The sequence below is a fragment of the Callospermophilus lateralis genome, chromosome 3, assembly GCF_048772815.1.
Source record: "Callospermophilus lateralis isolate mCalLat2 chromosome 3, mCalLat2.hap1, whole genome shotgun sequence".
NCBI classification, from domain to species: domain Eukaryota; kingdom Metazoa; phylum Chordata; class Mammalia; order Rodentia; family Sciuridae; genus Callospermophilus; species Callospermophilus lateralis.
The window spans coordinates 175,370,799-175,398,147 of record NC_135307.1 but is presented as its reverse complement, the minus strand read 5'-3'; the positions used below and the strand labels follow the sequence as shown (position 1 = coordinate 175,398,147).

Genomic DNA, 27,349 nt, shown 5'->3' with positions numbered 1-27,349 from the left:
GTAAAATCTCCATTACCCCCCCCCCAAAAAAAAAAAAAAAAAAAAGTTCCTGTCAAGTCAGGCTTGTGGCACATGTAATCCCAGCTACTTGGGAGGCTGAGCCAGGAGGATCCCAAGTTCAAGGTCAGCCTCAACAACTTAGTGAGACTCTGTCTAAACATAAAATTTAAAAAAGCTTGGAGATATGGTTCATCTTGCCTTATGAGTGTGAGGATCTGGGCTCAATCTCCAGTATCCCATAGGGAAAAAAAAGTGCATGCTAAGAATCAGAAAGCTATCTAATTTGCTCTTAGAAGTCCCCAGTTAGAAGAAAAAGAAAGAATGGAAAAGAGGTGTTAATTGGCCTGAGTCATGAGTATTTTCCCAAATGGGTGCTACCAGTCTTACCTACAGTTTCAGAAGATGGAGACAGGGTGGGGCTCCCATTTCTCTACCCTGTACGGAGGTGGCAGGAATAGCATGGATCTATAAGGCTTACAGAAAATTCTCAGATTTTGGGCTGGAGATGTAGTTCAGTGTTATAGCACCTGCCTAGCATGCAATTCAATCCCAGAACCACCAAAAAAAAAAAAAAAAAAAGCTCAGAAACCAAATGCACCTTTGAAGCCCTAACAGACCGTTTTCTGTCAACCACTGCTCAGTGTCCAGGCTCACCTGCAGGCCTGAATGCCTCCTCCTGCAACAGTCCTGGACTGCTGTCCCAACACTGCTGTATTTTTCTCCCAGGTACTTGTGGGCAGAGTGGTTGAGGCCAGAGGCACAGACACATTTTCCAGAGCAGCCTCCTTCTCTGTGATATATCTCCCTGTTCCCCTAATGTACGCTCCGTGGCCGGGAGCTAATATGCTCCATTTAGAGATGGTAAAATAAGTATTTGTGTATGACCAGGAAATCAGAGTCTGAAGCCCTGCTGACTTCATCAGCAAACACACAGGGAGTACAGTACTCACTGCAAAGGAAAATTCTGGAGAAAAAGAAAGCCTTTTATTATTTTAACAGGGACAAAGAAGAAATAAGCTAGCACCACAATAAACAAACTAACAAAATAGCAAATGCTCCAAAATCATTTATTTACTTTTTTGGGGGGAGGAGGTACCAGGGACTGACTGAGTTTACCAGGGATTGCTTAACCACTGAGCCATATCCCCAGCCCTTCTTATTTTTGACTTTGAAACAGGGACTCACTAAGTAAGATGCTAAGACTGGTTTCAAACCTGTGATCCTCCTGCCTCAACCTCCCAAGTCACTGGGATTACGGGCTTGTGCCACCCAAAATCATTAAAATAGCATATACAACTGATGTTCTTTATAAGGCTTGATGAGGCACCTGAGCAGTCAAGAAAGCTGGGCCACTTCAAATTACAATAGTGGTTTAAGGTTATCCAGTTTTCCAGCTTCAACTTTCAGTTCCACCATCAAGTCCCCCTAAGCAAATTACTTAACCTCACAAATCCCCATGATAACAACAGCACCAGCACACAGGGCTATTGTAGGATTAGGATGAGGCAAGTATGTGATGTGCCAGCACAGAGCCTGAAACACAGTGAAGCGCTAAGTGTCTGCCACTTGTATTTGTAACTGCAGGATTTCTCAGAACCTGTTTTAACGGGAAGAGAACATACCACCACCACAATCCCCGACCCCTCGGAAACCATTTGCAAACCACATTGGGAAAAGTAAATTTAAAACCACCTTGATCATTTTAGCCAATGCAGATTTTGTCACCCCTACCATGGCTGAAGCTTACCAGCACTGTAAGAAAACCAGGTCAGAAACCTGTCTCTAACCCTGAGTGTCAGGTAAGTTACTTCAACTCAAAATGGGTGTGATACCACTACCGCCCGGGACGGATGAGCTCTATGAAGACACTTGATGAGCATGGTGTTCTCTCCCGCCTGCCTGCTTCCTCCTCCTCTGCCTCTCGTGCCCTGCTGGTGTCCATTATGCTCTCTGGAATCTCTAACTTCCAGTTCTTGTCCCATCTCCTAGTTTAGCATGTCCCTCTAAGAAAGAGTATGGTAGAGAAAAATACAATCCTGTAAGTAGTCCCCCTTACCTGTGGGAGCTCGGTTCCAAGAACTGGGTAGGTGACTGAAACTGTAGACAGTACCAAACTCTATAAATAATATTTTCTCCTATATGTACATACATGTATGTACATAAAGTTCAGTTTATAAGTTAGGCTTAATAAAAGATTAACAATAATAAAGCAGAAAAATTAGAACCATATATTCTAATAAAAATTTTATGAACTGTTTATTTCTGGAGTTTCTCATTTAATATTTTCAGATCACAGATAACCTGTGAGTAATTGAAATTGCAAAAGGCAAAACTGCTGCTAAAGGAGTGCTACTGTATGAAACAGAGTTAACATTTATGAGGGGTGCTAACCACCATGAGTGGTATGTGCTCACTGGCTATGCAGGAGTTGTTACTGTTCCACTTGGCAGATCAGGATATTGAGGCTGGTCAAGGTCACTAAGTCATATGGTTATACAGTGGCAGTCTGGGATCAAAGCCAGGATATGCCTGTCTGCATAGGGCATATTCTTTCTCTGCAAAGGAACACCTATCCTGCCCAAGTAGGCAACTGGGCCTGTTTCTGCCCTAAGCCTGGCAATCTGAGAGCCTCTGCATCCCACAGATTCTGCAAGCTAGCAGTCTGATACCAAGGGCTTTCAGGGGCTTCTCGGTCTAGCCAGAAACTCCACTAACTGGTAATCCAGGTGGGAAGGCAATAAAAGCCTCTGAACAAAATTTCTTTCTCATGGATTTTAAATTGGTTAAAAGCACATGTGATAAAATTCAATCACTTTATCATCTCCCTGCACTTATGCTGATGATTTGACACAGCTGGGAAGTGTACAGAATTCTTCTTTCTAGGTTTCAAGGGATAACTGTCTTCTCCCATGCCTGTCCTATGTCTTCCCTAGACAAGCAGCCCCTCAAGGGCAGAAGCTACCTCTCTGTGTCCCTAACAATACTGAGAAAGGAAGAAAGGCAAGGCATACCAAAATGCTCAGTCAGGTCCTGTCACTTCTTTACCAGTCAATGCCCTCTGTCTCCTAGTGGCCTTCCTTCTACATGCCAGAGGTCCAGGGACCTTCGCAAGACCTTAAGGTTTCCCACATTTCTGTCATTGCCTGCTTTTTCCCTACGTTAACCCCATTGAGATTCCAAAGGGTCCAAAGGGTTTGTTATCAGAGATAGTCAGCCTGGGACCTCCCCTGTGACTACCTGGTACCACCTCAAGGGAAGAGGCACAGACCCAGAGTGAGCAGTGGTCTGTTCCAGAACTAGGCAGCAGGAGTGGCCCAAGCTATGAGAAAAAATGGCTAAGGGAAATCAGGCCCACCAAAGGGACCAGCAGAAGGGTCTGTGTGGCTGGCTGTGGCTTCCAAAAGGGTGGCTGATAGCTTCCCATAGCTCTGTTGCAATTAGATTCTATTCAGACAGAAAGAGGAGATTGATTTTTTTTCTTTTACTTTTGGCAGTGCTGGGATGAACCCAGGGTCTCCTGCATGCTAGGCAAGCAATCTACCACTGAGCTACACCCCCAATCCCAAGAAGAGCTGTTTCACTTCCCAGACACAGCAGGCAGCAGAGAATATGTAGCTCTTAGTGATAACTCAGGGCCAGGATGGGATAACTAGGATCCTAGGAAAGAAAGTGACCTACCCCTAGTTATTGAGAGTCATAGTCAAAGTCTATGCTCTGAAATCCAAGGTCAAGGTCCTTTCTTATACACAAAAGTTTACAGAATTTCATTAAAACAGCTTTCAGAGGCTAGCACTGAGCATCCATGAAGCCCACAGATTTTTTTTTTAATAGTTGTAGATGGACATAATATCTTTATTTTTATTTATTTATTTATTTATATGTGGTGCTGAGGATTGAACCCAGGGCCTCACATGTGAGGAGCAAGTATTGTACCAACTGAGCTACAACCCCAGCTCCACACAGATGTTTTAATTGTTCCAAGTCTTAATTAAAACATGTCTTAATATGTAAATTTGAATGTTACATATTTCACACAAAAATTCATCTTTGGGGTTTCTTTTGTAAATTCAGAGTATCTGAAACCACACTGGCACCTAGCAACAATCCATTGGAACTGAGTAGCTGTCATCTTTTAGAAGGAGCACACTCCCATTCACCTCAGAACCTACCACTGCCCACCACCTGCTTCTGGACTGGCCCTCTAACACCTGACACTAATCTGGAGGAAACTGCTAGGAGTTATCTGGTACAAACTGCTTGCCTTCAAGCAATTAAGGTTATGCCCAATTTAAAGCTAGTTAAATAAAGTCCCAAAAGTTTGCTTAAGGTCACAAAATTAGAGGTAATAGACAAAGAATCCAAGCCAAGTGTCCTGAATAGCTTAACGCTCCTTCAACAACTCCTGAAAAGACTTGTGTCCAAATACCACCTGCAGCATGGTCTTGTAGTCCTGTATGTGGCTTTCATTTCCAACTATGCCAAAACCAAATTATGTCACTAAACAAGTTTTCTCACTTCTTAGGACCTCAGACTTCTCATCAAAGACAAGGGGAAGGTAGATATTCTAGTCTTCCTCCAAATGAAACACGATACAGGAAGCCATGTGGTTCTAACTAGATTTAAAAAAAAAAAAAAACTTTTTCTGGTTGACCTTGTGTGATCCTGAAAATGTAATTAACATCTTTACAATCCATTTCCTGAGCATGTCACATAATCAAGTTTGCCCTGTCCAATGAAATTAGCAGTTTCTCTCTCATTTTAACTGATTTCACAAACTGAGTTAGAAAGATCGGAGACTCCCTCCAGCCTCTGAACTCAGCTGCTCCAGCTGGGTAAAGGCAGCCAGTACTGAGATTCAATGCTCACCACAGATGTCACTCAGGAAGAAGAGGTAAATGCAGTCAGAATGTGAACCCAGATGCCTCACGACCTTACAAATTCTAGCAGTGTTGCCCTCTTGCCTGAAAATCCTCTCCTGCCAGCCCTGGACGACACCCTAGCATGGCTCCCCTACCCAGCAGCCATTTCTTCCCCCCCCCTTTTTTTGACAGGGGAACAGGGCTGAAGATCAAACTCACGCATACTAAGCAAATGCTCTACCACTGAGCCACACCCTCAGCCTTAGCCATTTCTTCTTGTGCATTTTTCCTAAATCCTTTCCTTCTTCTAATTCCTAATGGTTGGAGCTCAACCTTTGGTTCTGAGTTCTTCCTTTCTCACATACTAACCTAAGTTAACACCTATTCAGAAAGTTGGTCTTTCATTTAATCATCATAGTAAGAAATACATTTAGTTAGCCTATTTTGCAAATGAGATTTGAGGCCTAGAAAGATTAAAAGTGACTAACTAAACTCTAAAAACTTGTGAATAATGAATGAGCAGACAAGATTCAAATAAATGCAGCGCATGGTGGCTCGTGCCTGTAATCATAGCAACTTGGGAGGCTGAGGCAGGAGAATTAAGTTTGAGACCAGCTTCAGCAACTTGATGAGGCCCTAAGCAACTTAGCAAAACTCTGTCTCAAAATAAAAAAATAAAAATAAAAAGGGCTGTAGATGTAGCTCAGTGGTAAAGAGTGGCTCTGGGTTCAATCTATAGCACCAAAAACCAACCAAACAAACAAATAAACATTTTTGCTTCAGCTAAGATAGAGTGGAAGGGACTAGATTTACCCTCCCACCCAAGATAAATGAAAAAGTAGTTTTCAAGACACTGAATATCAGGCAAAAAAGGACAATGATCCCTGAAATATAGGCTATAAACAAGGTGAACCCATGACTGCCCCAGTCCTTACTGCTTTGAGAGTTTCTAGGCCGAGGTACAAGAAGGCAGACTAAGCTTACATTCAGGGTTGACAAGACAGAGCTGAGAGTCTGCAGAGACCAAAGTAGCTGTGGCAGAACACAGGGCACCAGAGAAGAGAGCTGCAGAGGGTAACCCTGAAACAGCAGAATAGTGACCAGCACACACGAAGCAGCAGCAGCTACCTAAGGAACCATAAAAAGGATGAGAGAGAACAGAAGTAGAGGCCAGTTGGAGTACAGTTCCTCAGCCAGACGGGAAAAGCCTCATAATTCACAGTTTTTCAGCAGGGTCTTATCTCGAAGTAGGGAATAAGTGCCTTGTACTAGATTAACACTGCTCCGACCCTGCCTAACAAATCTTAAAAGCAAGACCCAGAAGGACAAAATGTTACCAAGAAAATTATGCCCAAGACAAAGGTAAAAAACATGTAAAGGAATACAGAAATTTTACCAGAGTAAAATTGATATTTGACATCCAATCAAATATTAGTAAGCATGCAAAACAGTGGGTAAATAATATCCATAATAGGAAGAAAAACAAATCAACAAACTATCAAGTAATTCAGAACTAATGTGGATGTCAGAATTAGCAAAGACTTTTATTAAAACAGTTATAACTGCTATGTGTTCAAAAAGTTAAGGAAACATATGGAAGATTTTTTTTAAATCCAAATTGAGCTGTGAAAGATTAAAATTATTAAATGTGATTAACAGCAGATTAACACTGCAGAAAACAAGACTGCTAAACTTGAATACATAACAACATAAACTATCTAAAAGAAACACACCTGGTACTAAGTGAAAGAAATATTTCAAGAAATAATGGTTTAAATTTTTCCAATTTGATAAGAAGTATAAACCTACAGATCCAACCTCAACAAACCCTGAACATAAGAAACACGAAGAAAACAACACCAGAGCATAGTACAGTAAAATTCATCAAGACCAGAGATTAATAATAAAAAAAAAACTCAAAAGCAGCCAAAAGAAAATACAATCATTATTTATGAGTGTATGTATGTATGAGGAACAACGATAAAAATGACAAGTAGGGGCTGGGGTTGTGGCTCAGTGGCAGAGCGCTTGCCTAGACTGTGTGAGGCACTGGGTTTGATCTCAGCACATAAAAATAAATACAGGGGGCTGGGGATGTGGCTCAAGCGGTAACATGCTCGCCTGGCACGCGCAGGGCACTGGGTTCGATCCTCAGCACCATATAAAAATAAAATAAAGATGTTGTGTCCACCAAAAACTGAAAAATAAATATTAAAAAATTCTCTCTTAAAAAAAATTAAAATAAATAAATAAATGTGGTCCATCTATAACTAAAAAAAAAAAAATTTAAAAATTGAACTTCTAGCCAGACTGATCAGGAAAAAAAGATTACAAATACCAGGAATGACAGATGTAGTATCACTACAGATTTCACAAATAAGAAAGGGATAAGAGGGGCTGGGGATATGGCTCAAGTAGTAGTGCGCTCGCTTGGCATGCATGAGGCACTGGGTTCGATCCTCAGCACCACATAAAAATAAAATAAAAATATCGTGTCCACCTAAAACTAAAAAATAAATATTTTTTAAGAAGAAAGGGATAAGAAGGAAATATTATTAAAAACATCATGTCAATAAATTTGACTACTCAGATGAAATGGAAAAATTCTTTGAACTATCCAAACCTATGCTCTTTTTTACTATATCAGAGATTATATTTTGCTCATGATATTTTGCTAGGAACCTAAGGACAAAAATTATACAGTCCCAAGGCTGAAAGAGCTCCCAGGCCAGTAGAGACAGGTAATGGGAGACAATGAAAGAGGTAAGCACCAGGTGCTGGAGAAGACTTGAGGAGGAAACCTGACTTTGAAGTTTTATATATATATATATTGGTACCAGAAATTAACCACTGAGTCACATCCCCAAATCTTTTTATTTTGAAACAAGCTCTAAGTTATTTAGGGCCTTGCTAAATTGCTGAAGCTAGCTTCGAACTTCCTGAGTCAGAGTTATAGTTGCCACCGCACCCTGCTGAGTTATCACACATTTTAAAGGATGGCAAAGGGCCATCTCCCAGCGGGAGGAACCCAGAGGCACCCAGAGTAATAAGCAAAGATAAAAGTCTAGGAGAGAAACTAAAGAATAGACTTGTATGTCTGGCTACGGAGCTGCTGGACTTTATCCTAGGGTTACTAGGAAGCTATTAAAAGATTCAAAACAGGACAGAAATGTGAGCAGATTTACATTTCAGCAAGATCCCCCTGGTTGCTGGGGGAAAAAATATTCAACCACTGCAATAATCAGAGGGTTTGGTGTCAAGGGTCTGAACTGAGGCCACAGCAGAGGGCTGGCCAGAGGGCTTGCACTTGAGACACTCAGAGGAAGACTCCAGGGGCCTGTGCCACCTGTTTGAACATCCAAGCAAAGGAAATGGAAAGAGATTCAGGATCAACTTCCAGGTTCCTGGCAGGGGTAGCCAGGTTATGGAGATGCCATTTAAAAAAAAAAAAAAAAAAAATCACTCAGGGAAGACAGGGCCAATACCAGAAATCACTCTCCAGATCTTTCTGTGGAGCTGTGGCCTTCAAAATTCAAATTAGCACCTGAGATTTGAATTCTCATTCTCATCCATATGATGAAGATGAAATTCAGGAACTTCTGAATGGGTCAAATCGAAATAATTTCTCACAAAACTATAAAGAGCACAGGATTCAAAGGTATCCTAAGAAGCTGGGAATGGTGGTACACTCCTGTAATCCTAAGGGCTTGGAGGCTGAGGCAGGAATAAGTTTTGAGGCCAGCCTCAGCAACTCAGCAAGACCCTTGTCTCAGTATTATAAAATAAAAATAACTGGGGCTGGGGATGTAGCTCAGTGGTGCAGTATTTGCCTAGCATGTGTGAGAGGCACTGGGTTTGATTCTTAGCACCACATATGAATAAATAAAATAAAGGTCAATCAACAACTGAAAATTAAAAAAAAAAAAAAAGACTGGGGATGTAACTCAGTGGTAGAGTTCCCCTGGGTTCAGTCCCCAGTACCTCCTGCCCCCCCTCACACACACTCGAAAGGTAACCTAAGAGTTACTATTTATGCATGTGTGTGCATCAGGAGACTGTACAATCATGCATTTGTATTTGCAGGGACTATTTTGGGGCCTCATAGCCGGTCACCTTTGAGAGACATAGAGTAGGTGGGGAAGGAAAGGTACTTTTAAAATTATGTACCATTTATAGGACAGGCTAAAAAAAGTATAAACAAAAAAGCAACAGCCAATTTCTTCCTCTCCTCAGACAGAAAGTCAGTTGTATTTAAAACAGCAAAGGTCAGCTAAGAACAGCCTAATTGCATGACACTGGAGCTACAGTCTGTCCCACCCATAAAAGTGAAGGCCCTCCCCGCACCCACCAGATCCCAGACTGGATGCTCTTAGCCAGACTTGCTCGGGTGAGCAGGTTCTTGGCTGAGACAGAAGGGGAAAAGGCCTCCCTTGGTTTCCGTTCCCAGGCTGGGATGCACTGTTTCTTTTCCAACTGGCTTTTCTTCCTCTGCTTCCAGCTGAATCCATGCCAACAAGAGCCCCCTTCTGCCTGAACAAACACAAGAGTGGCAACTGAGAGGACAACAAAGGGCTAGGGACTGGGACATTTGTAAGGAGGTGGGGGGAGAGGGGAACATAAGTAGAAAAGTATTTCCAACTTGTGGATGCTGCTCTTGTTAGAAGAGCAAAGCAACAGGGAAACTAAACCAGCTAGTTCTCCTTTAGCAATCAAAGAGAAATGCTGAGGGGGCGGGAAGGGTTGGGGGTTGGAGAGACAAATCATTCTCCTGTGGTGGCGAGGGATGAAAGGAGACGCAGGTTCTCTCTGGGAAAAGGTAGCCTTCCCTTGGTCCACAAAAAATGTGGCACACAGTCCTGGTATCCTACTGAGTATCTCCTTTTTAAACTTCATGCAATTTAACTAGAATGTTCACTCCTGGAGGACAGGCACAGAGCCATATTTACCTCTGAGTCCTTGGTACAAAGGAGGTACTCAGTGTTGACTGGTTCAACACTCGTACTGTCAGGGAAACTAAGGCTCAGGAAGTAGATGCTCAGCAAAGTCTCCTACCTTTCCCATCAGCCCTGCTGGGGTTACGCACCAACAGGAGCTAGGGAAGAGGAGAAACAGGACCAGGCAACTGTTTTCCTAAGGACCAACTTAAAGACCAAGCCTTTGCAAACAGACTGGCCTCCCAGGCCATAAAGTGGTGGGACAAGCCTGGGATCCAAGCTAAGACAAAGAACCTGGTTCTCTGGATTATAGTGACTGGCTAGCCATGAGCACATGATCCCTGGAACCAATCAGAAGCCCGCTCTGGGATTTTTCTAATATAGCAGGGAGAGAACTGAGATAGATGGAGGGACTTTCCCTCCAGGAACCAAAACTATAAACCTTAGTGGCCTGCAGCCATGGACTTGGACTCACAAGGAAGTCAGTACCTAATAAAGTCAACAGGCAGAAAGAGAGCTACCCTGCCCTTTCCCCACAGTCATGAGAGTCAATAATTCCCTTTCTGCAAGGTAAAATGGTATGAGCAAGCATGCTGTCACCTGTAACTAAAAAGTACAGTTAGCAAGGTGGAGTCTGAATTCAAACTCAGTTCGCTGACTCCAGAGCCATTTTTACAGTCGAGGGCCCAAGCTCCTAGAGGTCAAATAGCTAATCTTAATGGCAAGAGCCAAATATAAGCACTATTTTACTTAAGAGCGAAACAGATTGGTACAACAAGAAGTGGCACAGAACTGCACACTTATAAATGGTTAAAATGGTTAATTTTATGTTGTGTATATTCTACCACAATTAAAAACAACAAAAACTGGGGATGGGAATATAGCTCAATGGTACAGTATATGCCACTGCATGAAGTGATATACACGCATGAGGCCTTGGTTCAATTCCCAGAACCAAAATAAAACCCTAAACACTCTGTACTCGTCTCCTTGCCATAACCCTTGCCTAAACTGATTAGCGCCTTCATGATCCATCCGACATAAGACCTGATTCTGGCTCCAGCTCTGCTGCCAGCCAGCTCTGATCAAAAGTCTTATTTTCCTCATCTGTAAATGGTGTAGGTAAATGGACCTAAATGATTTCTAGGCCTGTATTTCTGATGAGACACAGTAACTCATTGGAACCCCAACAAGAGTCAGTCAGGCTGAGCCATCGCCCTTCTTTCTTTCCTATCTGCTCTCTACACATGTACCAAGATGTGGCTCTGTAATGTTCAGATGTCCTAGGGTGCTGTCTCTTCACACTGCCCCTACCTTAGGAACTGGTCTTAATTACCCCAGCTGCCTTTCTTTAAAGAAGACAATCCCTGTGCATCCACTTTGGACATGGCCTTCTTGCCTCCTACCAACCACAGAGTCATATGCCTTTATTAGCAATTAAAATCAAACAAAAACTTGATTCTCATGCAAAGGCTCAGAAAAGCCCTTCCTGGGTATGTTTTCACTTAAGAAATAGAAAAGTCTACGTTTTAAAGTATACCACCGGGCTGGGGATGTGGCTCAAGCAGTAGCACTCTGGCTTGGAATGCGTGCGGCCCGGGTTCGATCCTCAGCACCACATACAAACAAAGATGTTGTGCCTGCCGATAACTAAAAAAAAATAAATATTAAAATTCTCTCTCTCTCTACCTCTCTCTACCTCTCTCTCTCTTTAAAAAATAAAAATAAAAAAATAAAGTATACCACCAAACAGGGTAGAGAAAATCAGGCCAAAATTACCTCACAAGACAAAAGAGAAGTCAGCTGGGCTGGGGTTTAGGCTCAGTGGTGGAGCTCTCTCTCCTGGCATGTGTGAGGCACTGGGTTCAATCCTTAGCACCACATAAATAAATCAATAAAAATATTGTGTTCATCTACAACTAAAAAAAAAAAAAGGAGAGAGAGAGAGAGAGAGAGAGAGAAGTCAGTTCCTCAGAGCCTAAGGGCTAAAGAAGGGAAGGAAAGCTTGTTTTTGCTTCTGCTTTCAGCCATGCTGTCCCAGTTGCCACATGCTTCCCAGAGGAGAAGGCAAGGCTGAGCAAACTCCACGACTACAGATCTTCAGCCGGGCTTGTACCATTCCAAGTATCAACTTGGCTGGAGAATGCAAAGAACTGGCTAGAAGTGGCTATAGTTCATGTGGGTTTACAAACACTTCAGAGACTGGGAAACTTAACACGCATGTTACATAAACATGCACACACTTTCCTCTCCCCCAAGTTTTTTCTCCAGCCCTTCTCACTTTTTCCCTTGGATTCTGGTCATAATCCCTTGTGGGCTATAAACCCAAGACAGAAGCCAATCATTCCTCATTTCTGTGCTCCCAGCAATACCTAGCACAGCATCCTGTACTATAAGGTGTTGGGGAAACACATGGAATGAATAGAAGGATAAATGGCCTCTGAGATTCTTAAAGAAGTTGGGGGCTCATGCCTGTAATCCCAGCAGCTCAGGAGGCTGGCAGAGATTGCGAGTTCGAAGTTAGCCTCAGCAAAACCAAGGCACTAGGCAACTCAGCAAGACCATCTCTAAATAAAATACAAAATAGGGCTGGGGATGTGGCTTCATAGTTGAGTGCCCCTGAATTCAATCCCCAGTACCAAAAAAAAAAAAAAAAAAGAAGTAGTAGTTGGGGTAAACAAATTCTGCTTTCTTTTCAAGTCCTCATCTGTTAAAAAAAATCATCAAGACTGCTACAAATGTGCTCTACACTGCCTGAATATACACACATATGTATACATTTGTAAAAACTTACTGAGCTACACAATTAAGACTTGTCTGCCTTATTATAAATATGTTGAACCTCAATTTTTTAAAAAGACACCAAAAATTGCTATTTATGTACACCAACATTTTCTTAGGTCTATCTACAGATTTCCTAATCCTCCCCAGTCTTGTAAAATGGGCTCAAAGAAATTATTCTGAACTGTTAGATGGGAGGAAGCTGGGACACACGGAGAGACAGTTACTTATCAGCCTGCTCACACAGAGTCAGAAATGTAGCAGCAACAAGACCTTGGGATTTGTGATTCTCCACTCAGGCTGTGCCAGCTCACCAAACCACTGACAACCAGTTACAACTCCAAAGAAAACAACCCCCTGAAATAGCAACTGTTTGCTCTGCCTCTCCTGTCAGCTGGCTTTCTGCATGACAACTTTAACTTTATTTTCAAAACCTGGCAGGTTGGGAACTGGCCGCCACAGAGGCTGTTTGAGGAACAGTGAGGCTGCAGAACTCACTGGATGAGGAAACCGGAACCACAGGTTCCCAGTACCAGCTCTGCCTCCAGTGAGTTGTCTCTATTAACAGGTCACCTACCCTCTGGGTGTGGAATTTCTCTAGGTATGGATAAGATGAGCTCTGAAGTTGTGTGATTTTCCAAAGCTGCTTAAGAGACAGGAATACACTGTGCACGTTAATAAAAGGGCAAGAGCTGATTTAATGGGCACTAGTAGGGACTTGAGGTTTTAAAGGTCCTAATTTAGAACCAGGTGGGTGATGTTTTCCATATTCCTAAGAGGCTTAGCTGCTCCTGCTGGGGCCAGGACTTACATTAAGCACAAGAACACAGGCCTCTTTCCAACACTCCCCACATCACCACTGGAGATGGTGATCACTAGTCACCATCCTAAATTAGAGTAGATTTAACCACAACCACTCAAGTCCCGCCAGCCCTTAGCAGCTGCTTTGGTTCTCCACTATTCTTACATAAGAGACAAATGCCTTAATACCCTGTGGTCCCACAGGTGGGTCAGTGATCAAGTAAAGTCCTGTCACAAGGATGCACCCCTAGTGTGCTTAACTGGTCGCTGCTGGGTTTCTGTCCAGTAGGGCTTGAGCCTGCTCATCCCCAAAGAAATCTCTGATTTGTCAAAAGGCTGGCAATAAAGTCAGGGAGGCAGGCCATTGATTGAAAAGAGGCCCAAGCACCAGGAAAGTCTCCCTCTGGCATTTATGCTTCTTGCCTAGATGGAGGCTCAGGGGAGCAGCCAAAAGCCATTATTCAGCACTGGCCTCTGAACCAGGAAATCAAAATGGAAAAATGTCCAGCACCTCTACAAAACAGCCTGTGGCCGCCCTCAACTTTTACAATGAGCAGAGGCATACCCAAGCTGTTAACAGACAAATGAATGCTGAGCTACTCCATCATTTTATGCCGCAAAACTGCTTGAAGCAACACCTGGCTTTCTGGAGGGTCACTGGAACATTGCACCTGTTGACTCAGAGGATGGTAGCCAGGAAAGAACCTCAGACTCATTTAACACAGGCTTCTCTTTTTATTGTTGAGAAAACAAAGTCCCAGAGGTGGGAAGGCACTTGCCCCAAAAAACACAGTAACAGAGGAGAACTAGAACCTGGGTGCACAGAGTCTTGAAGTCCCCTGGCTCTGTTTGACTGTCATGGGTGATGAAGAGAGCACCCAGGGGTGTGCTTCTCAAGATTTTTGTAAATGAATTCAGAGTCTTAGCTGAACCTAAGATGTATTGCCTCAGAAACAGGTCACTGTCAGCCAAGAGAGGCTCCCACAGACCCTTCCAATGGTCCTACCCCTCCCTTCCTCTGTCCCAAATCCCATTCGTCTGTCAAGACCCCATGAGAATTCTCCCTTCCATGCTGGAATTCATTTCTCCCTCCTTCCTTCTCCTGCCATACTTTAAATACCAATGACAATGTGCCTCATTGTAGAGATGGCTGTCTTCTCCAGCGCTCACCAGACTGGAGCTCCTGGAGAGTGCTATACTGTGTCCTACACATGAAGTTTCACAGTGAATACTCAAAATGTTTGTCTAATTGGGTGGAACTTACTCTAACAACATTTTTCCTTTTACTGTCATTGTCTGAAAGATGCCCAGGAGGAGCCTGGAAGGTTTCCTCTGTTTTAAGGGGACATTTGTGTGGCCTGGCCTCTCTACTTCTCATCTCTGAAATAAGAATAATAGTTCCTGTCTGAGAAGCTGAGTGCTTTGAGATGAGAGTCTCTAGAAACACAGATTCTCAAGTTCAAGGCCATTATTTTAAATTCCCTTTAGACCCTTGCCCCATTTACCAACTAATGCTAGAAATTTAAAGCTTGTTTCTAGCCAAATGCCTCTTCTTTGATCACAAATGCCCCAGTGTATAGCTGTTGAGAGAGCTGCCCTGAGGACTCTGGGTAGCCTGTTGACTTTTCATTTCCAGAGTGTGGAGATTTCCATCTCAAGTGTAGAGACAGTTCATGGTTTCAGGAAAAGGCCAGAGTTTCAGACCTGCTATTCTCTTGAATCTCCTGGTAAAATGCTTCTAATAGTCAGTTCTCAGCCTACAGGTTGTGAACCCACTGGGTTCCCAGTTAGCACTCCAGTGCTCTTGACAATCTGCCTATAAGCATACCACACTCTAATATAGTATCTACCACTTGACCACCTGCTATCACTTATGACAGACAGCCCTAGGCTAGAGACACAGAAAAGTGCATGCTTAATGAAAATTGGTTGAAGGAAATTATACGCTGTATTTTCTCATTAATGGATACTAAAAGTACAACTATTATCACATGACCATTCCTGATGTGTTTTGGAATTAGAAAAGGATTGTCCAACCTGAAAATACTGAGGATCTTTGGGATTGATTAAAAAAAACCCTGGGTGGGAAGAATTCAGGTTTGGGTCCCAGACAAGCAAGACTCCCAGAAAGCAAAGCCAGGTTGCCCTGAGCTAAGACTCTAGTCTTCAGCTTCCTCAGAACAACAAAAGTGTATGACTAAAAGTATTCTATCAGGTCCTCTAAGCCTGCTCTTTATGACCCTTTCATCCTTAGATCTGACTCTGGCATTCTAGAGTGATATGCCTCGGCTGACAAGCCCTAGAGCAGTGGCACTCAACTGAGGAGCTTCTGTCCTCCCAGGGGACATTTAGGAATATTGGGAGACATTTTAATTGCCATAACTGGAGAAGGATGCTATGGACATCTAGTGGTTAGAGTCTAAAGATGCTGCTAAACACCCTACAATGCACAGGTCAAGCTTCCCACAACAAAGAATTCTCTAATCCAATGTCAATAGTGCCAAGGCTGAGAAACACCATTCCAGAGACTACAAAGAAAATTAGCCTGTCATGGGAAAAGGCAGAAGCCAGGTGAGGAAATGCACAATGCTGATGTCACAGCAGACTGTGAGTAGATTAATATAAATGAATAAAGGTTATCAAATCATTCCAGACATGTATAAACAGTCTCTCTTTCTGCCTTTCTGGCCCTAGTACCACTGTATGCAGTATGATCCAGCCACACTAAGGACTCCATTCCCAACCTGACCTACCTACTACAAGGCTGACACACAGCCTTGCTGAAGCTGGCAGGGGAAGCTGAAAATGAGAATAGGAAGGAGCCAGGTGGCAGTGTGACATGGCAGGAAAGCGCTAAATATAGATCTTAAAGAGGGTTCTAGCCTTGACTCTGCCTTTGGAGAAACAACTTAATCACTCTGAGCCTTAGTTTCCTCTTCTACAAAATGGGGCTAAATATCACATCCATCCTCCCCTGCTTGCTTTAGGGCTTTGCCGAGTTTCAAAACCAGATTACGACAAATAAAAAAATTAAAATTAAAAAAAAAAACAGTTTATGATGGAAAACTGATTTGGAAGCCATAAAATCCTGTATAAACATGAAGTACTCCTCTACAGGTGCTCACACTAGGGAGGAAATATTATAAAAATTCTCTCCCAATAAAAGCATTCTGTCCACTGACAATTTATGAGCACTCAAGGATGTGGAGTTCTAGCCTATGTGAACACCAAAGACACCAGAATTCAACGGGACGCAGTCCAATTCAGGACCCCCAAGTCTGACTTGGGACAGTCCAGTGATTCATGTAATCTGAACACTTTCTCATCTTTGAAATGGGACAATACCACTGAACACATGAGGTTACTCTAATGATCAAAAGTGATCAAGTTTACAAAGTATATGACATTTCCAAAAGATGGGGGATGTTATTATTTTTTATGATTTTTCCCCCTCCAGAAAAAATTTTAAAGTTTGAAATACAGGGCTGATGATGTGACTCAGTGGTATGATGCTTGCCTAGCACACATGAGGTCGTGGTTCGATCATTTGCGGGAGGGAGGGAGGGAGGGAGGGAGGGAGGAAGGAAGGAAGGAAGGAAGATTGGTCAATCAATCGATCATTCTTGGGGGCGGGGATGATGAAAATTACCTAAGTATTTCTATACTGTTATCTGTTTTTCCTGTATCTGTTCTTTACAACTCTAAAATCTAAGCATTAGAAGGACTATGTGTAAGCCAGGTATGATGGCACATACCCATAATTCCAGCTTCTTGGGAGGCTGAGGCAGGAGGATTTTGAATTCAAATCCAGCCTGGGAAACTCAGAGAGATCCTGTCTCAAAATAAAAAAGGGTTGGGGGGATATATCTAAGTCGTAGAATCTTTGCCTAAAAATGTACAAATCCCTAGGTTCAATTCCAGTTTTTTTTTTTTTGGGGGGGGGGGCGCGGGGAGTGAAGGACTGTGTGAAAGCTCTGAGTCCTGCTGCCCTGTCAACTAGGAGTCCTGAGCTGTACGGAAAGCAGGCTGACACCAGTTCCCCCCTTGCATTTGACCACAGAAAGCTACCTATGCATTTACAACTTGACACTCAAATCTTTTAACTCCAGACTTGCCAAGAAATCAGTGACAATGAACTACCGGTGTGTAAGACTCTAAGGGGAGAAATGCTTTGGAGAGGTGAAAGCCACTGACCCACTGGAGAAGAATTAGCTTTTTTTTTTTTTTTTGTGGTGGTGCTGGGGATTGAACCCAGGGCGTTGTGCATGCGAGGCAGGCACTCTACCAACTGTGCTATATCCCCAGCCCTGGAGGGAGAATTAAAAACTAGCAATCATTTGGGTTTTAAATGTCAGCTTTGCCAGTCAATGACTTCAAATTTTAAGAACACTGGGACACCTTCATAATCAACTTCTTCACCCCAATGGGGAAGTCACAAAGTAAACACTTCATTCCGGGTGCCTAGTCTGGGCAGCAACTCCTCTCAAAGCCTCTGCAGGGAACAGCAGCCAAGTTACACACATGGACAAGACTTGCTTTTACTTTTATAATTATCAGATCTTATAGGAGTACAACAAGGAATTTACAGTCCTGCTTATGCAGACTGTAACAGAGAAAACATTCCTTAGATTTCTTAGATCCTACTTCTTTTTGTAGGAAGCAAGACAAATTAATTATCAGAATATACTATGTCTTAAATTTAGTATTCCAAGGCTAATTATTTTATGACTAACCTAAATTAAACATTGACCCATTCTTATGGCCCCCCCACTCTAGGGGTTTCTGATTCAGATAAAGTGCTTTTAAAAACTACTACATATATTTCCTTGTTACTGTTTTTTTTCTTTCTCAAAACACTTTTCCTATCAATTCAAAGATATACGCACTTGCATATTTTGAGTTCCTTTCTGAATTAACATTTCACTACTCTCCAAAAAAACTATTCAATAAAACAGATTTGGGGCCCCTCCAATGTAGCTGAAACTGCCTCAGCTCCCTCTACTGCATGTCAAGTACTCTGGATTCTGAACATGCCTCCAAAACAGATCACACTGTACCCCCAATTTTTACCTGCCTGTTAGACTACAAGCTCCTCAGAGACAATGACCTGACTTGTCTGCACTTACCTAGCAACTAGGACAGTATCTGGCACATAGCTCCACTTAAAATATGCTTATCTTATCAAATGGATTCAGGAATGAAGCAAAAGTTTCCAGCTACTTTAAAAAAAAAAAACAAACATGAAATTAAATGCAAATGTCCATCTATGCAGCATTAAGACTAAAAATATTAAATTTCAACACTGGAATCCCTAAACAGTATTTCAACACTGGAATCAGCTTCAAAATACCCTAAACTTTAATCAGTATACAAACCACCTAGGGAATCTCATGAAACGGCAGGTTCTGCTTCAATAAGTCAAGATGTGGCCTTGGAGTATGCATTTGTGACAAATTCCCAGAAATTTCCACAGACCACAATTTGTACCAAAGCCATAATACTGTGATCTGATTTTTGCAGTTTTAGAAGCTACTGCTCACCAGGCATGGTGGTGCATACCTGTAATCCCAGCAACTTGGCAGGAGGATCATAAGTTCAAGGACAGCTTCAGTAACTTAGTGACATCCTGCCTCAAAATAAAAGATAAAAAGGACTTCGATATAGCTCAGTGATGAAGTGACAACAGTGACAATTACTACTTAGGGATACGAGGAAACTTGCCTAGAATTACAAAACTACCAAGTGGCAGAGATAGAATGTGAACTCACAGGTCTTCTAACCCCAAACCAGCACCTTTCACTATGCTGTGTCACTAAACTTTTGAGCTAAATAGCCACAACCAAAGGGATGTATAGCTTCCCCGACTCTCTCAAATAAATTCTCTAGGCAGCTTTGCCCTTTAAGAAAGAAAGAGAGGTTGAATTATGGGAGAATAAAGCCTGTCAGTTCTTCATGTTAACTTCGTGTTTATTTCTTTTTTTTTTTCTTTTAATAAGAATTTTTTATTTTATGTTATTATTTATTTATTTGTGTGTGTGTGTGTGTGTGTGTGTTTTGCTAGGGATTGAACCCAGTGCCTTGTGCATGTGACGCAAGCACTCTACCAACTGAGCTATATTCCCAGTCCCTATTTATTGGTTTTCTTTTTTTTTTTTTTTTAAGGTATTGGGTTTTGCACCCAGGGCATTCTTACTACTGAGTTACATCACCAGCCTTTATTTTTTCTTTAGAAACACGGTATCACTAAATTGCCTAGGATGGTCTCAATTTTGCAATCCTCCTGTCTCAACCCTCCTAGGCGCTGGGACTAAAAGTGTGCACCACCGCGCCCAGAGCTCACGTACACCTCAATCTTTCAATTCTTCAGCTAAGACTTTTTTTTAATTTTTTTTTTTTTTTTTTTTTTGGTACTAGGCTTTGACTCAGAGGCACTTAACCACTGAGCCATATCCCCAGCCTCCTTTTATTTTTTATTTTAGGACAGGGCCTCATTAAGTTGCTGAGGCTCGCCTTGAACTTGCAATCCTGCCTCAACCTCCCAAGCTGCTGGGATTATAGGCATGTGCCACCTTGCTGGGTTCTTGACTCTTTAAAAAGGGGTTGGAGCTGTAGCTAGCTCAGTGGCAGAGCACTTGCCTACCACTTGCAATGCACTGGGTTTGATCCTTAGCACCACATAAAAATTAACAAATAATAAAGGCATGCTGTCCATCTAAAACTACAAAAAAAAAAAAAAGAAGAAGAAGAAGAAGAGGGCTGAATAAGGGGCTGAGGGTGTAGCTCAATGGTAGAGTACGTATTCAGCATGTGAGGCCCTAGGTCTAATCCCCAGCACACACACACAAACAAAATGGAATGGCTGTACAGAATCTAAACAATTCTTTCTTTTTTTTTAAATATTTATTTTTAGGTGTAGATGGACACAACACAATGCCTTTATTTTTATGTGGTGCTGAGGATCGAACCCGGGTTCCGCCCAAGCTAGGCGAGCGCTCTACCGCTGAGCCACAACCCCAGCCCCTAAACATTTCTTTATTATCAAAAGGCCACAGGAAAGTAGGATTGCTTTTTGGTTGTGGTGGGGGATCTGTCTCAGTAATATGGAAATTATCAGGGCCAAAAAGCTACAGAATTAAATTAACTCCTAAACAAATGACTTGACCCTGTATGTTCTGGTCTGTGCTACTCAGACCCTGGCTGGAATATTCTGAGTATTCAGCTCTGCCCACTGCACACTATGAGAGCATACTACAAGAGCAACATGTGAACAGGAGTGTATCTAGAGGACGATCACAAGGAAGGAACAGAAACACCACGTAATGAATAATCAAGGGAACTGAGGTCTATCCCAGAGAAGTGCAGGCTTAAGAAATAAGCACCATCTTTCTCCATCTGTCACCTCGAAGGGGGATCAGATCCAATCTCTGTGGCCCCAGGATGAAGAATTAACAGCCTGTTTTCCAGTTTACAGTTGTCTAATGTCTGAGCTGGGATTTGCCCCCAGACATTTCATCTCCAACATGACTCCACCAGCCCAGGTTGCTCCCCTACAAAGCTACCACCCCAATCTGTATCCAAGGTACTGTGGAAATCAGGCCTCAGTTTCAAATAAAAAGGTGATTTCACAGTCAGAGCTGTCCAAAGACAGAGTAGGCTGTGATATGCGAGGACAGAGCACCTAATACAGATGCTGTTAGCACAGGGGTTCAATTGGAGGTTGATCACTAGGCAGGAATACTTACAAAGCGAATCTGGGCTTGGATGGGTGCTGGGTAAGACCAACTCCGTCAATTCCAGAAGAATTCTCTCTTCCCGCTGTGTTTTCTTCTAATGCTTCATTTGTATCTTACTATAGTCTGTCTTTCATCATGGTTACTTGTACCAGTGTGGGTTTTCCTTGCTGAACTATTGAGTCCTGGTGAGAAGGCAGGACTTCTCACCAGGACTTACTCTTAATCCTTACTCTGCCTAAGACTATATGGAGGAAGCCAAGGAAACACCTCTCTCCTATGTGCCAGCCCCTCTGCTAAACACTTTGTATACACACACCACTTATTCCAGACCCTCACAAGAAGCCTATGAAGAAAGTAGTAGTATTTGCTTTTAACACATGGGAAAACGAAACGCAGAAGAGGGTAGTAACTGCTGGTAAGTAGTAAAGTTGTATGTGAACTGGGAATCTTTTGCCTACACCACCACGCTGCCTTCCTTCCAGAAGGCAGCTGACTTGAGCTCAACACCTTAAGAGCAGGTAAGTACCATAACAGCCAGATCTGTTGTTTCCCGTTGGTGTGCTTAAATTTTCCTTGCAAATATACTCATCCTTCCTCAAAATGACCAATCTAAAGTTGTTTGGGAAAATCCTCTCTCAAGACTGGCACAGCACAAAACAATTCTGAGCAAGAGGACTATGTTTTCAGATCTTTGTTCCTCCCAGTGGGCCCTGACTCCATGTCAGGACTCTGACCACTGGAAATAAGTGAGATCCTGGCTTTCTGCCTCAGAAACTGGTGGCCTGTCTACATCACAGGCTGTTCTCTGGGACCTCACTCCCCACACTCAGTTACAACTCTGGACAACTCAAGATCTCCCCCAGCACAATGGGCCAGCTTAAAGGTCCTCACATTGGTTAAATTTCCAAGCAAAATCTATCTTGAATTTCAAATCACATTATAAACCTACTCCAGCAGGCACTTAAAAATATTTAATCTCCCTGCCAAATGGGGCAAGAAAAGATTTTGTCATTTGAATCAAAGGCGCCAGCATGTTTGTACAGCCAAAACATAGGGCCACTCTGACACTCCATCTGTCTTAAGAAGTAAAGCAAACCCAATCTGGCCAACTATTTCTTCTAATGAGAAATTTCAATATCACTAAGGGAAATTCTCACTGCTTAGTTCCCTGGGTGGGTTTCAGGTTTTCCACCTCTGGGTTTCTGGGATAGGAGCTCCTGTTGGCACATATACCCTTAAGATGCTGTGGTTTTCAACCTGATATCTTGAAATGCCAGAGAATCAAAAGGCCATGTTCACTATAAATTTAACTTATTAAGATGTCTTCCCATATGCTAATGTTTTAGAGTGACTTTATTAAATATGAGAATGCCACCCTTGTTGCAGCAATGAGCAAGAACTCAATGAGGATATATTTCCCATGAGCTCCTGGCCTCTTTGAATCCATCAACATTCTCAGCTGAACCTAAATTAACCTGCAAATGAACTGATTTGCATCCATAAATCCACAGAAATGTACCAATGTAGGGTGTTTGAGATACCCAGTCTCCATTTCCTAATCTCACACAATTCTCTTATTGAAGTAAGGTCCTTTCTACAAATCATTTTCCAATTTATTAAAACAGGGGAAAAAAAGGGAGGTGGGTAAAATCTGAACCACCTAGGGTAGATTTTTTCCCTTAACTTGTTACCATGCCATAAAAAGAAACTGATCTGTAGCTGGGCACAACAGCACATACCTGTACTCCCTGCTACTTAGGAGGCTGATGCAGCAGTATGGCAAGTTTGAGGTTAACTTCAGCAACATAGTAAGACCCCATCTTAAAATGAAACATAAAGGATCAAAGATACAGATCAAATATATAGCTCAGTGATTGCCTAGTACAGCAAAAAAAGAAAGAAAAGAATCTTATGTTTCATTATCTTTTTTAGGTAGAAAACCAGAGGTATCATCACTTTTCTCTCATTTCTTTCTCACTTAGCACCACACCTTGTATAGGTGGGGCATTTAATAAACTAAGAAATAACAAAGGCCATGATGATACCTTTGGAGATCATGGGAGTAAACAGAATGCAAGAAGCCCGCAGCCACCAAATATATTAGTCTCTGAGTTGAGTTCCACCCCCTTAAGCCTCATTCTCCTCTCTGTACAATGGGAACACCAGAACATACCCACAACACTGAGCATTAACCAAATGCCAGGCGGTGTGCTGGGATCACAGTGGTGAGCATGATCATAACTTCCTGCTGTGAGCCTCGAATGTAAGAGTTTCATAAACTTCTGTACTGTTATGACACTTCTCCCCCTGTTTCCCGGCTTGCTTAATGGCATCACCATCTACAACAGTCCAAACTGTAAACTTTGGAGTTGTTCTCTTCTCTCCTTCATCCGACCCACTCCCACAATTCCATTAAATCACCAAGTCTTCCTTGATTCTCCTTCAGAAGTCCCTGACATGTGTTATTTCTCTTTCTGTTTTCCATGCTTCTACTCTGGGCCCTCTGTTCCCACCTGAACAACTGCAGGTCTCCCAGTGATAATGATAATGGAGGGCATTTATTGATCTCTCACCATATGGCAGGCACTATGCTAAGAGCTTTGCATACATAACATATTTCAATCCCATAAGGCAAAGACTAGAACCGTGATTTATAGAGGAAGACTCAGAGGCTTGGAGTAACCTGCCCCTGACACACAGCTAGAAAGTAATGAAACTATAGCTCAAATCCAGGCCTTCGAGATTCTATCCATCCCTTACTGTATTCCTGCCTCTCAGTCCCTTCCTGGTCAGTCTACACTCCTTTATTTATGCTAATGAGTATAGGACAGGAGGTAAACTGACACCCTCCAATAGGGCCCACCTCATTCTCCTTCCTCTTCAAAGCCCGTAACAGCCCTTCCACAGAAACTCACCTCTTCAGCCTCAGCCACGTAGACATTCATGCTTTAACACTGACATAATTACTCTCCACCCTCCCCCACCCCCACACTTCCAATCCTGACTTCCTGGAGGGCAGGCACAGTGTCTGCTCATCTCTGAAGCTCAAGGTCCCAGCACTGTAGCAGGTCAATAATTATGCTGAGTGATTGGTATGTAGGTGGTGGTGTTAACACCTCACAGAAGCATTCCAGGAAGCAGATAAGACCCTTCTTACAGAGGACAGTAACAAAAAGACAGGCTAACTCAAGGACAGACTAGAACCCAGCCCTGTGTTGAACACCTGAAATCCCAGCTACATAAAAGTCTGAGGCAGGAGGATTCCAAAAAAGAAAAGACTACTTTGAACAGTAATTGCCAAGTGAGACTGATGTTCCAGCATGCCAGCAGCCTTTCTCCAAACCTCCTGAAAGCCAATTCAATCACCTGTACAACTGCAGAAACTACAGGACAACTGCTCTCTCAGATGGGAGAGGAGGTAAACTGAAACCTCCTCCACTACCCTGCAACAGGACAAGCTTTCCACAGTGCAGACAGACAGAAACCATGATTCTAATTACCACTGGCAAATAACAGAATCCTAATCAAGGGAGAGTTCTCAGAGAAAAAAGCTAGTGACAGCAAAATACAGCCTTGCTCTCTATCTCCATAGTTACAACTGGAGTCAAGGCCTCAGATGGACATCTACAACTGCCAGATGACCCGCCTCCTTACTCCAGCCCTCATCCCCTCCCACTTTCCAAAGAGCAGTTAGACAATGTTTTAAAACTCTTATCACTGATTAGGGCACACTCCAACATAAAACTCCAAAATTCTTCTATCCACTTAGAATCCAATCCTTGAACTTACAACTGAAAAGTTTGGATTCTAAGTTGAAGGTCCAATTGGACCTTCTCCTTATTTCACATCACTCTCCCTTCAATCACTACACTTATTTTGCTTTCTTTCTCTTTTGGCCAACTTCCTGGCCTTTTCCCTTGCACTTCTCCCAGCCTAGAAGGCTCCTCCTTCCATCTCAAGGCTCAGTTCAAACTTTACCTTTTCAAAGAGGCCTTCCCTGATCATTCTATCAAAAGTGACATCCCTCCTACCCATCACCTGTTTTTCTTGTTCAGTACTTAATTCCATCTCCAAAATGAATTCTTTCTTCATTTATTGTTCTGTATCTGTCTCTCCCCCACTGGGGTGGAGGTCATGTTTTGTTCACCCCTATGAGTACACCATTAGGCACTCAGGAAGAATTTCCAGAATGTTTGTTGATTATTGCAGAATAGTATTCTTGGGATACACAATTTTTTCTTTTTTAAAATGGCAAAAACAACTATTTAGCTCCTACTATGTGCTGAGCACTGTGAATCCAAGATCTTCCTTTCAGAAGGGTAAATTAACTAGCTCAAGGTCACACTACAGACTTTGCTAGCTGACTTCTGAGTTAAATACTTGTTTGACTCTTAAACCCCTCTCATTTCTGCCCTCTTTGAGGGGAAGCACTGCTACTACTATGATTCTTTATCACATTACAGCAACAAAAAAAACAAGCTTTACAGTTGTCAAAGCATTTTCACATTCACCTCACTCAAGAAAAATAAAAAGTACTTGCTCAGAATGCAATAAAACAACAAGAAGTAAAGTAAGGGTGCCTCAAAGATCAACAACCGGGAGTGTGGACTGGGGAGGAGTCTGGCCAATGAGGCTTGGAGTCCATATTTCTAGTTCAGAAGCGATGGGGAAGCAGTGAGTCACAGGATTGCAATACAAGGAAACTGATAAAGCCAAGCTGAGGCAACCAAAAGTGAATCACAGAGCTGGAGGACACCTTAGGCCTCATGGAGGCCAAACCCTAGCTGATGGATGGGGAAACTGAGGTCTCAGGGGAAAGCAACTTGTTCAAGTTCACTTAGAATGTAAACAGAGCTGAAAGGGGGGGGGGCTCTTGTCCCCCAATCTTCTTTTTTCTCCATCGAGGAGAGTTTTCAAGGAGAACCCTGAGTCAGGGGTAGGGAAGGGGCTAAGGGCAACTCAAAGACTCCACGTAGGGGTCGGGAGAGGGCAAGGGTGGGGCCAGGAAGCACTTAAATGTTAGGATGGGGGAGCAGACAGGAGCCAAGAAGAGTCAGAAGCAGTGGCCGGGAAGGTGGGTGAGAACAAACAGAGGAAAAGGAGGAACAGACAGGAACAGAAGGCAAGTGCTGCCAGATCAGGGTCTGAAGGGGCCTGGCAGGGTGAGGAGAGCCGGAGAGGAGAGGGGTGGCAAGAGTCTGGTGTGGAAGAGCCCAGGGTCGGGAGATACTGAAGAGGTCAGAGGCGTCCCAACCCGGAAGGCCACAGAAGGGAGTCTGACGGGGAAGAGTTCCAGGGTCGTAGAAGACCCCGAGGCGAATCAGACGAAGGTAGAGTCCGGGCCCGGGGAGCCTGAGGGGAGCGAGTGGGGAGGTGGCGGGGCCCGGCTGCCTCACCGCGCTTGTTTTTGGTGCCGTGCTTCTTAGCGGCCGTCAGCTCCTGTTCGATCTTCTTCTCCAGGAACTCCTGTTTCTTGCTTAGCATCTCCTCCGTGTCCCGCAGCCGCTGGATGGCCTCTTGGGGGGTCGGGCCGCCCTTGCCGGCCTTACCCCCTCCAGCCCCGAACAGCTTCCCGAACACCGACATGGTTGCTGCTAGCCGAGGCGGCCTTCGCCGCCCGCTCCGGCTCGGCTCGGCTCCGGCGCCCGCTCCCGGCCCCGCCGCTCCCTGCCGCCGTAGGCCTCTCCTCCGCCTCCGCCCCGCAGCTGGGCCCGGCCGCGCCACCTCCCACAGGCCCCCACGCCCGGCCCGGCCGGCGTCAGGGCAACGCGCCGCCGACTACAACTCCCGGTGTGCAACGTGCTGGCGGCGCCTCGAATCTAATGGTGGGGCCCGCGCTGCATGCCGGGAGGCTATAGTCTTCCGGCTTGAGGAGCTCCACGGCGCACCTTTTTGGTATCGCTGGGGTCAAAGGGCGAGGTGGCATGCTGGGAAATGTAGTCCCCTAGGACTAAATTTCTGTAGGGCTGGAAGAACAGGAAGGGAATTAACAGCATTAAAAAGATAGGAGTTGGGGATGTTGTATCAAAAAGGCAGGAGTGGTTGGATGATGTTAGAGCCCTGAGTGCGATCCTAGCTCCTAAAAGAATAATAATTATAATTATATTTATAATATAATAATATAATATTATGTTATCTTATATATTATATGATAATTTTTAAATATTATATTTAATGATGTTATAATTATAATGTTATAAAATATTATAGTTGTTATGTTAAATGCTATATGTAATATATA

The 27,349-nt window shown here is 43.3% G+C and overlaps 1 protein-coding gene across 1 annotated transcript in view; it reads right to left on the bottom strand.

Annotated features, from left to right (window-relative positions):
- Window positions 1–26,830, bottom strand: part of Chmp4b (charged multivesicular body protein 4B) — a 36,020-nt gene extending 9,190 nt beyond the window's left edge. The window contains exon 1 of the mRNA XM_076851710.1: window positions 26,505–26,830. Coding sequence (XP_076707825.1) covers window positions 26,505–26,694 — 190 coding nt within the window. The 5' untranslated portion in view covers window positions 26,695–26,830. The remainder of the gene's footprint in view (window positions 1–26,504) is intronic.
- Between the last annotated feature and the right edge of the window lie 519 nt (window positions 26,831–27,349).